Here is an 11,959-nt window from a genome sequence, read left to right as displayed (position 1 = left end):
GGGGACACAGATGGCATCTAGAATGGATCTTCTAGCAATTGCGACTCAGTGCATTAACTGTGGTAAACACTGATCAAAGTCAGAAAATATTCATGGTTAGTGTGCTATCGCCACCCCAACAGTCCATGCGGCTCAGGAGCATAACCAAGACAGCATTTCATCCATGTTTCCAGACAAAAACATAGGATCAGTTTGAACACATGTACACACAAACACACGAAGGCTGTAGAATATTTTGTTTTAATGAGTGTCATTAGCTTTGGGGAAACATTTAAGGGAACAAAATAGTTGGATGTTTTTTTGATGGGGGTGGGGGAGGAAGGGTGCATCCAGCTTGTTCAAAGAATGAAGGATATTCTATCAAAATTGTGACAAACATCTCCAGAAATGGCATCGAAGCATGGTGTCCAAACTCACTAGCCAGCATCACAAAGTAGCTTTCCTTCTTACAAAAAGCACAAATATCTTCTGTGGCTGTAGTAGCAAATGGAGGTTTTGGGTTTTGGTTTTCAAGTCTAAGATCCAGAAGCATTTCTATTCCGTGGAAAGTTGTTCTTATGTGCTGATCTAATACTGTGTATTTCAAATTTTTGAGCCATTATTGCTATGTTATTCTTCATAGCATTCCCTTAATGAACTACCAGCTAATATAGTCAACTAATGTGGTGGTGAATTCAAGTCATCTTTGTTACAGCTGTGAAAACTTTGGAGTAAGCAATGCAGTTTCCAAAACAATAGCTACTCTGACAGCTGTTGGCACTTTCCTAGTTGTTTAGGGTGCCTACAGGAGATTTGTAACAAGAAAATAAATTTTAATCGAATAGACAGAAAATTTTTCCATTACCTAATCTTCATTTGGGATCTGCCTGCCAAATTTTTCTTCACTTCAACTATACTACCTCTGTTCTATGGTAACTTGAACAAGTGACCATTAAGTGGTTGCAGTGTTTCTCTCCCATCCCCTTTCAGGGCCCTTGTGGTGGCAGTAAGTTGCAGAAATAATCACGTTGCTCACAATGCAGTGAGTACCAATAATTGCTACCAACTTAATCAAAGGCAGAGTTTTCTTTTAAATAAAAGGGCCTTCCTCACGTCTGTGTTAGAAAATTCAGTGTTTATGACAAGAAGACCAAGTTGAGAATAATGTATTTTTAGTGACTGATATAGTGAATCTGATACATTCTTCTTTTTTCATCCTTCACACAATCATAAATTTCACTTTGGAGTCTGAAGTATATGTACTACAGTTGTTAATACCACAGTTGAATCACTTTTATTAGGGCCACAATATGATAAGTGATTGGATAAAAGTACCTGTATCCTTTGAATTGTATGAATTGTAGGATAGGATCAGATACTGTTTTAGGAAGGTAAATCCTAACATTGCTTTATTGGATCAACAGTGCTGTGCTGGTTTGGACCAAGGATCCGTCTGTCCTACTATCCTATTTTGGGTACTTGCCCAAAGTAGATGTGGAGGGAAGAATAAAAGCAAAGCAAACATATATATATATTTTTTTCCTCCAGTACTCTCTTGGCTAACCTGTATCAGCTCAAGAAGTTCTTGAAGCTGATATTATATGTCTGTTTAATAACCTATGAGGAGTCCCTGTTCCAAATATTTGTCAAATATCCCCTTGACCTCTTGCAGGTTTTTAGCATCCAAACTTTTTAATTTTTTTTTGGCAAAGTGCTATGCATATCTGCCATCTGTTGTGTGAAAAGCCACCTCCTTTTCTGTCTTTTGAATTTGGTCCCTGGTAGCTTCATTTCATGGTGCCTAGCTCTTGTATTTTAAAAAATTACCAACAGTCAGTTCCTTCCTGCCCTCTCAATGCCACCCTAGAGATTGTCTTTTCCAAGTTGTCTTTTGTCCAGATTAATGAGTCATTGTTTACACATTTGTTAGTTATCTGCAAGTTATCTTTTGCCTATTTTGGCATGGTATAAGCTGCTCCTTTTTGTGTAGTAAACTCAGAAATTCTTTGTGTACTGTTTATACTGGAATTTTGTATACTTTCACTAGTGGGATGATGCATCTTCATGTCATTATAGATAACAGGTATTTACTGTTTATAGTATTTTGTTACGGATACTGATGTTTCTCATGTAAAATCTCTTTCTTAAATGTTTGACATTTCTGGGAGGCAGAAAATTTGCTTATGTCCTAACATATCATTAAGTACTTTCAAAGCACTACTTAGAGCTCTGGGGAGTAGCTAAAAAGTCACAATAACAGTAATGCTTGATGGGACAGAATTAGGCACTCTAAAACGCTCTCATGATTCCTTGGAACTTGCAGTGAAACCAAAATAACTTCCTATCCCATGCGGTTCTATCCACTCTATATTTATACGTAATGTAAGAATCACAGAGTAGTTGGATGCTGTGGTCAGAAGGCACCTCAGGAGATTGCCTAGTCCAGCTGCTCTAAGAAAGGTAAATGAGCAGAGTGCTTGGGGTCTTGTTCAGTCAGGCTATGAAGTAGTCTGAGTCTCAATGACAGAAAGTCCCAAGCCTGGCTAGGCAACTATTTCAGTGTTCATTTAAACTTTTTTTTTTTTTTTTTTTTTTTTTTCTGTTTAAATGAAGTTTCACGTTTTTCAGTTTGTCTTCTCTTCATCAGATAGTGCTGAGAAGTCTGATGTTGTCCTCTTTACACCCTCCCATTAAATATTGATACACAGTGGTGGGATTGCCTCCCTGAGCAGTCTTGGCTCTTTCTGCCTCCTCTCATACAAGAGGTGCTCCAACACCTTTATCCTCTTCATGGTGATAATTACTATATTACTAGTGCTTTCCTGGCCAGCAAACACGATACCTGTGTACTTAATATAACAGGACACCTGTTCCAAGTCCTTTTGAAAACTACTTTGTTTCTTCATATTCACACCTGTGAAAGCATATGTTTTCCTGCAAGCTTCAAGGAATGTGCAAAATGTTATGGACTATAGACTAATTGTATCCAGCTGTGGCTAAGAAGGGCCAGTAAGAAGTTACTCGTATCTGAAGTTCTCAGACTGTGATTGTAAAGAAAATGAAATAGCTTCGTAGTATTGTAAGCAGGTAAGTTACACTCTTAGTGACAATCCTGCTATCACAGCTGCTGTTAAATACTTGCATTGTGGATTTTTGTAAATGATGAATTAGTTGGAGTATGATTAGTACTGCCCCATATCTTTTATAGTATCAGCTGGGAAACTGATATAATGCACATGCATGTTCCAGTTATACGCGTCCAATGTTTCTAGAGGTGGTCTTTATCAGTTTTCCTACCTTATACTTTCCTGTAGACAAACCTTCACATCAATAACTTTCTTCTCTGTCATTTTAATATGTAATGTCGTACCTTTCTGTTCTAAGAAAGAGGTTTTCACAGAAACTGTTTTTTTGATAATAATACTGGATCCTTTTCATACGTTCTTCTCGTCTTTCTTACACAGTATCTAACATCTTGCATCTGTTAAGTTGTTGAGTCCTGATCTTTTTCTTGTGCTAGTGATTGTTTTATGTTTCTGAAAACTGAACTAATGTTTCATACGAGTGGCATTCCTCTATTGTAGTTTCATCCGTTTTTCTAGTCCAAGTCTGGAATATAGGTAAATACAGGATTTTCTCAGTACCTATTAGGAAACACCTTACTAGTCTTAAGTCATTTTAGTAGTCAGTTTAAAAAAGAATAAATAAAATAGAATTGCATACATTTTAAACCAGAAAACCTGAACGTACTTAAAGAAAAGAAAACTTCTGGTTGTTAAGTCTTTCTAATACTTTTATTTCCAGGGTTACCTTGAAGAACTGGTACGGCTCAGAGAAAACCAGCTATCCGAATCTGTCTCACAAAATAAACTGCTCTTACAAAGAATTGAAGATATGGATCTAGCCCATAAAATGGAGAAGGAACAGCTGGAATATATCATTGTGGAACTGCAAGACCAGTTGTAAGTTAGTATGATGGAGAGACATTGTTAAAGCGGTATTACTTTATTTAATTTATTTAAATATACAATATGAAGAACTTCTGGTCCTGCGGAAATGAGTCAAACTCTTTATAGAAATTGGTTTGTTGTAGCTTTTGTTTTTTTTTTCTTGACAAATCTTTTATTCAGAAATCCTTCCCCTGAAAATAATGCAGCAGTGTAAGACAGAGTAATTCTAAGCTTTTTTCTGCAAATCTGAAGTTGTTTAGAGTAAGCTTCCTTAAATTTTTGACATTTTTCTCTAAAATCTTCTTCATATTTTATTACTTTCAGATTTAATATTACTCTTAAAAAAAAAAAAAAAACTTTTTAAAAACGTAGGGAAGCAAGAGAGGACAAAACTATTTATTTTCTTTCTTTGTACAGGTTCTATTTTATCTGTGTGGGTCTTAGACACAGTAGGAGTTCATCCTATAACCCTAAAAATATTCAATTTGATGAAAGTTTTCTACTTACCTTAATCTTTAATTAACGTGAAAGGCTAAAACAACAGGAAAAGGCTTAAATCTTTTAATATCGTAATTGACTTTTAATATGGTAAATATTTGAGTGTCTTATGTCCTTAGGTAATTTATCCTCATAGCTCTGTCTGTTGTGTAAGACGGTACCATCATTTTTCAGAGGCACTCTGGCATTGTTTACAGATCCACTTAGATGGACAACTCACTGTGAGGTGATAAATTGCCACAACAGTATACAACTGCAGTAACTATATTCCGTTCTGTACATAACAAACACAAGATAAATAAGTTTATCTTAGATTTGTGGCAATTTTTATGTCTGAGCCCTGAAGTAAAATGGAAGTGAGATGTGCCCTTTGACATAATGCAGAATGAGGAGAATATAAAGACGCTTTAGGATATGCAGGTTCCCTTTGCCTTGGGTCTCACAGAAGGGTCTGTTCTATGCTGCAAAACATGCTTCTGGCTTGTAAACAAAGTTCCCCATCTTGACTCCATCTTGTGGGAAGTCATTTTTTGCCAGTGCTTGAAATGGTTCTGTGAAAATCCCCAGGAATACAGCATTTGCATTATATTTATGTCACAATTCCAAAAACAAAGGGGAAAAAAAAAATCCCCTGAGTAGTACTTTGTTCTTCCTGATTGTATGTACACTTTTGAGAGACACTTGTTCCAGAGTTCTTTAATGAACTTACTGATATAGCTAATGACTCTTTATATACTTTTTGGCCTGCCTTAGTATTTTGGGGTAAGGGTGAAGTAGGGAAAATGTTATTGGGAGTGGAAAGTGAGTTCATTTAAATCCTGATATTTGGAAACTTGGAGCATTCAGACCTGCTGTCCATTGAGCTGTATGAAATTTGACTGTTGCAAAGATCTCAAATCTTTGGGGTTTAATTTTATTTGTTGGCTTTCTTAATGTAAAGGCTTAAATTGTGGAAAAATTCTGTTGTATCTTGACAGTGTGTTCTTGTATAGCTGTTTGTGAGACCCTGCAGTCAGGATCCTGGACTATGCTAGATAACTGGAGAGAGAGGTATGAGCAGGGACTGCCTGATAAACTCTTCTTGAAGTGTGTTAGGAGCCCGTAATTCGTAGTGTGGGATAGGGAAGGGAAGGAATACTTCTAACAGCTTTTTAACGGTGAACAGCAAACGTAATTAGCATCTTTTAATTGTTCTTTTTTACTTGTGGGTGGTTTTTTGTTCGTTTGCTTTCCCTGACCAAGGATGAAGTGCTGACCTGGCAGCTGAATGTTCTGTCACTAATGTGTCTGTAATGAGGCATGAGTATTGGCCAATTGCTTTTTATGGTCCAGCTGTTTTAAAACAGTGTTCATGGAATTCCATACCTACTGTTTTGCTCTTGTGCCATTTTTAGCATTTTGCATTTGTGAATGTATTCTATAATCTTTCTGGATTTTTTTTTTTTTTTTTTTTTTTTTTTACCGGCAGCTAAGAGAAAGTTTGGGATTGTAATTCTGTCTGAGGCATATCACATTAATGTTTGTACAAATACTTTGAGATCCGATTTAGGATCGTTTTCTGTGTAATGGAAACTATTATAAATAAACATTCTATATTTTGTTTTTAACGTTGCTGTTCTCTTCCACTGGCTGTTGTTGCTAAGGTAAAAGGTTCTACTGCTTCAAATTTTGTTTGTTTGTTGATGTTTCCAAAATTGTATTTCAAAGGCATTCAAGTCAAAATATTTTACCTATTTTCTCAATGAATTAATGGATTTGGGCAGAATCTGAGTCTGTTTAGGTCTGCTTCCAAAAATAAAAAGTAGAGGGGAATGGAGGTTTGACTTTCTTGGAAGTACAGATTGTTATTGTTGCTGACTTGGAAATGAGATAACACTAGCAGTCAACAAGACCTTAGGTTATAAACTAGATTACCCACATAGAACCTTTTCCATATTCATATTTAATAATGCAATTTGTTATAAAGCACAGAATGTATACGGAAATGGGAACAACTCGTCATTTTTGTCTTAGAGCTGCTATGAAAAACTTCATGATCTACAGTTTCAGTATTCTTAACTTTGGCTCTCAAGCTTGAGGATCCAAACTACAATAAACAGTTTTTAATCTAGTTAAAAGCTATTTCATGAATCTCACGAATACTGATTTTTAATTAATATTTTTTTATTTTTTTTTTTTTAATAGTGAGGCTGAAAATTTGTCAAATTAGTTATTCACAGGAGAGAAAAATAATAATGTATCTCAACTTAATTGGATTTCTTAATAATATGCCCAGCCATCTAAGGGTTGGATGTCTCACTTCGGCAAACTGATGTCAATCCAGGTTAGACCATGAAACTGCAATAGACCACCTGATTATCAGTCAGACATATTTAGACAAATGCACAGCTGATCAAGAAGAACAGTTCTTGCTCTTTTACCACGCTCAGTATCCGCAAATGAAGTGATTGCCTGGTGATTGTCAGTTGTAGTAAGGGCAATGGAGGCATATTCTGGCTTTCATCTGCTTCCTTGAGAAATGTTTGCTGTCACTGTTGAAGTGAGGGCATTAATATTATGGTTCTGTTACTTCTAAAGGTTTCCAAAGCAAAGGACAGATGTGGTTTTGAAGATACTTGCAGTCATGTATAAATAGTAATTGGAGCATTTGGTTTGGGATTCAGTAGAGCTTACAGAAGTTGTACTTGTGACCCAACTTGCATCTTAGTGCCCAAGCTGTTGGGCACTATCATATATAACTACTAATCTATACTGCTACATCCTACTGTTGGGCCTGGTCCTCTCACTGTTCATTTTACGGCCCAGTAAACAGTGCACTCTATGTATGTGGTGGCTGGTTACATCAATTTGAAACAACCCAAGTCTGGCTGCACCTGGGGCTTACAGCAGCTCCGTGTCAGAGACCAGTGCTTTTGGCTCTACTAGTCTACAAAAACAGTCTTCCTTACAGGGGGGGTGGAGAAGTTCTTAAAGGAATTGCTTAAAATTAACAGCTCCCAGCCAAGAGAAGCCTATGATCCTTGGAGTTTTTAACTGAAGAAAATAGTTTGATTTTCACAATGGTCAAAACACAATGGGAAAGAGAGATCAAATCATCAAGGAACTGGATCCTGGGGTATTCAAAATGACAAGGGCAGCCATTTCTCCTTCTTCTAAGATCCTGCAGAGAAGCATTGGATGCATCTTGGAGGAGTAGTCTCCAAACTTTTTTTGATCATCTATCCCATCAGAGGAGTGACTGGGGAAAATATGAAATGGCCCATAACACTCTTGCATTATAACTCTTCATCTCAGCTTACCAGGCTTTTTCTTTTTCCCCTTGGGTGATTCTTGGTCTTTCTTTTAGCTTACACACTTAGCTGTACCTAAGTCAAAATTTCTCTGCTGATCTTTTGCAAATTTAAGGTTTTAAGTTGAGATTCTGCATCTGAAATTGATATTTATATGTTAAATATTGATACATGATTACAAGAGGGATTCCATCAATTTCCTGAATAGTGACTCATCTCCTGGATAGTGACTCACTGATGTTATGAAAGCTAATCACTTTACCAGAAAAAAAAATAATTTAAATGCTAAGGAAAAAGGAAAGCATTGTAAACAAAGGTAAAACTCAACGTTAAATGCTTCAAAACATATATCTTTTTCTGCTGTGATTTCGTTGTAATAATGAAAGTGATTTGTGTAATTTTTACCAATACTGATTTTCTTCTAATGTATTTTTCAGGTTTTTAGGCCAGTATGCCTGGTATAAGATGGTATGACCTCTTTGTCCCCATGGGTGCAAAATACGTACATACATAAATGAAAAAAAAAAATATATATATATATATATAATTTATCCCATATATTGAAAATATATTTCTTAGCTTTGTCAGTTGCTTTATTGTTTTATAGCTCTCTGTTTATCTCCTCCTGCTGTTTCTCCCCACATCACTGTTTTGTTCTGGTGCTTTGTGGAGGGGTACGTGCAGGGAAGGAAACTCAAGGAAACTCCTCTGTGATTGGAGTTCTGTCTTTGGTTATGGCACAAATAAGACTCAAATTAAATTGTAGGGTTGCTCATGTATCACATTGTATTAAGCATGTCTGTATAATTAAGAACTTCTTGTATGATTTAGCAGATCTTGAAGTTAGATTTATTTAATTTGTCTGGCTGTTACTTTGGAAATGCTCAGTTTTTCTGAAGGCCCAGATAATGCTTGTACTGCGTTCTTAAGATTTTAATATACCTGTCTGATAGACTCAGCGATGCAGTTCCTATCTGGATAACATCAATGTCTTTGTAGAGGCTGTAAATGGCAGTTTAGTTGCAACCCTGAGAGACTGCTTGCAACAGTGACACTGAAATTAGAGCAAATGGTCTGTGCGTGTTTCCACTTCTGAGCAGTGCACAGCCTGCTGCTTACGCTTCGCTGTCTTCCAGGTATTGACTGCTGGAGTACACTGTGTTCACATATATTTTTCAGCACTGCATCGAGCTCAGGCTAAGATATCCTCCCAGCCTTTCAGAAAAATACATTAGCTCATTCTCAGCAGCACCTGAGCACAGTCATAATCGTTCTGAGAGCAGCATGCCAGAGTAAATTCATGCCTGTTGAAGTAAATTCATGACTGGCAAAATGAGCTTCTCTTTGTTTGAAATGCACTGTGTCCTAACAGATCTATTTTGGAGTTAGATTAACTGCAGATTAGAGGAAGATGTATTCTTTGCAGCAGAAATGATTCACTTCCAAAGACCGTTCATGCCCCAGTTAGTCAGAAACTTGCTTATGACAGTAGTATTGGTGCTTTTTTTCCATTCGTAAGGTTTGGTTTGAAGCTACTTGAGTGCCTTCAGAGTGCTGCCACAAATACTTGGCCCAGGAGCAGGCAGGGGAAGGGCACACCTGGGGGCACAAGGTTGTAGGCTATAACCTTTCTGTCAAGGACAAAGCAGAGAGAAGCTCATCCAAGGAGGTAGAAACTGAAGAGTCTGAGCAAAAGGTTTGAAAACCTAACCTGCAGTTTGTGTTCCCTCATGAGTAAAACTGTAAATGTAGGTTGCCTGCTTTTGTAATCCTCCCTCAAAAGCTACATCATCTAGAGAAACGGGAAAATTGGGGCATTTCTTTAGCTATCTAACCTTTGTTTTCAGATAGTCCTCTTGTAAAGCTTTTTTTTTTTTAAAAAAAAATATATATATATATATATATAATATTGGCTCAACTTCATAAGTATAGTAAATCCAGTTTGTTAGAACTAGAATATTAAAATTTATTGTTTGATCTATTTGGTGAATTTCTTTACTTGAACATCAAAATTGAGTGTTAATTCATCTTTCCTTTTAAAGTCTTAATGGATCCTCACTGTCAAACCAGAGTTCACGTTAGGCACACAGTTATTTATCATGCTGTCCTGTCTCCCGTAGGTTTGCAGCATCAGTTTTAAAACTTCATTATCGCAGTCTGGTCTGTTCTCAGCCCCTTGTTTTCTCAATCAGTACTTTTTTTTTTTTTTTAACTTTTGAAACATATCTTAGAAAAATATTGCATATTCTGACAGATGGCATAACTGTTTAGTGTACACAGTGGTTTTGATTTTGTTTCTGAGGAATTCTTTCCTTTGAAGTTTGCTGCATTATTGTATACGTGCCTTCTGTGTTTCACAAAGGCGTGGATAGGCAGCAAGAGAAGTCCTGTTTCCAGTGAGGCAGATCTGCCAAGACATGGCAGTGTTCTTTTTGCTTGAAAGTGTAACGAGGAAAAGGTCTACAGCTGGGTGCAGTACATAGATTTCCTGCAATACAGAGCAATGGAGTAAAGAAACACGCAGAATTAAACAAAATTGCAGCCAAGACTTGGACCTGAGGGAAGACACAGTATTCTTAGAACCTGGAGGGCCTGGGGGGTTTGTTATGCTGCAGGAAACCCAAAGTTTCCGGATTGATAGCAGCCTGAAGAAGAGGACTTAGTACGCAAGATACAGTTGAGAGATTTCTTTTTAAATTCTCATATTTTAAGTCTGATTCTGAAGTTTTAAGTAGTGGCTTGAAAAGGTTTATTTTAAAATATATATAAAAGTCTTTTAAAAAAGGCTTTTATGTTACTGGTATCATCAGGGACAAGCAGTGGTCATGTATCTGCAGCAAAATGCTGGCTGATTCTAAGGTGGAAAATACTGTGTTGTTAGGAGTCTTTTCTCTCTTCCCTCTATTTTTTTTTTCCTTATTTTTCTTAGTAGATTTGAGAATCTTTCATTTGAGGGCTTTCATTGGACAATTTTGCATACTTATTTCCATTCTAATGGCTTTTTAATAAAAAAAAAAAGCCATTCTATATTTAAAAAAAAAACAAAACACCTTTGTATTGCTAATATGGAATATTAAAATCTGTCTTTATAGTGGCATCCTTTCTCTTTTCTTCCATAGCTATGCTTCCATGGATAAAGGCATAGTAACTAAAGTGGCACAGCAAGAAACCTTTAAGTTAGCAGAACATTAGCACTGTGCGCTTTTCAAATTCCAGAATGTTTATCCAATGGAGAATTTAAAGTAAGGCCTTCCCAATTAGGAATGAAAAATATTGACCCTTTGAGGACTTCAAGGCTAATGATCCATATTCCCAGTAGGGAAACATATTGTATGGATTATGGATTTCCATCCTCAGTTAATGTTACCTGAACTGTGGCAGAAAAAGAATATTTTCTTTGGCATTGCAATGCTAAAGAACCTGCACAAGAAGTATAAATTTATTCATTTCAATTCCATTCCAAATTTAACTCCAGAATTATCTCATGTATAGAATAGGTGAACCTGAGACTTTGATTTCATAAAAGGATTTTTGAAATTTGATGCTTGCACTGTGAACAGAGTGGATAGATATCAACTAAAAATAAGGTAAGACAGTTGTAATATGTAATCAGCAACTCGTTGAATACAAAAATGGAGACTGAATTTGATCTTCATCTGCTCTACCCATTTAGATAAATAGACTTGAATTGCTATTTGCTTCTGAGATCCCAAATTTTTCTTGCTTCATTTCTTTGCTCTTGTATTCATTTACTAGAGGTTTGCTCCTTGATACTTATAGGAAAAACTGGTAAACAAGAAGAGTTGAACAAATTTTTTTTTATATATTCTTCTAATGTATAAAACACAAACCACACGAAGTTTAACACCCAATTAAGACAGACTTTAAATGTCGAATAATAAAAATAGATACAGTTTTTGTGTGCGTAGAATAGTGCTAGGTTAGTATGGTAGGTATTTTATTTTCAGAGATGAAAGATGTGAGATATCAGTGATACTTTGTCATTGATATATAGTGTCAATCTATTTTAATATTGTTTAGACAGAAGAAAATATTTAAATTACCTTAGATTAGAATTTATTTTGGCTGTTTTTTATCTGATTAAATCAATATAAGTTATGTTTATTCCAGTAAAAAGAAATAGGAAAATACATTGTATACTTTCAGAACAAGATTTAAAGTTTTTATAAAATCAAAATAGTTTGACTAGATGAAAACAGACTTAACCAGTGTGCATACACA

At 36.0% G+C, this 11,959-nt stretch overlaps 1 protein-coding gene across 1 annotated transcript in view; it reads left to right on the top strand.

Annotated features, from left to right (window-relative positions):
• The window catches only part of RUNDC3B (RUN domain containing 3B), a 51,423-nt gene that overhangs the window by 27,348 nt on the left and 12,116 nt on the right, over positions 1-11,959 (top strand). The window contains exon 8 of the mRNA XM_027450725.3: positions 3,784-3,941. Within this exon, the coding sequence (XP_027306526.1) occupies positions 3,784-3,941 (158 nt within the window). The remainder of the gene's footprint in view (positions 1-3,783; positions 3,942-11,959) is intronic.

Source organism: Anas platyrhynchos, chromosome 2, assembly GCF_047663525.1.
Source record: "Anas platyrhynchos isolate ZD024472 breed Pekin duck chromosome 2, IASCAAS_PekinDuck_T2T, whole genome shotgun sequence".
Lineage (NCBI taxonomy): Eukaryota > Metazoa > Chordata > Aves > Anseriformes > Anatidae > Anas > Anas platyrhynchos.
This window is presented reverse-complemented; position numbering and strand designations above follow the sequence as displayed.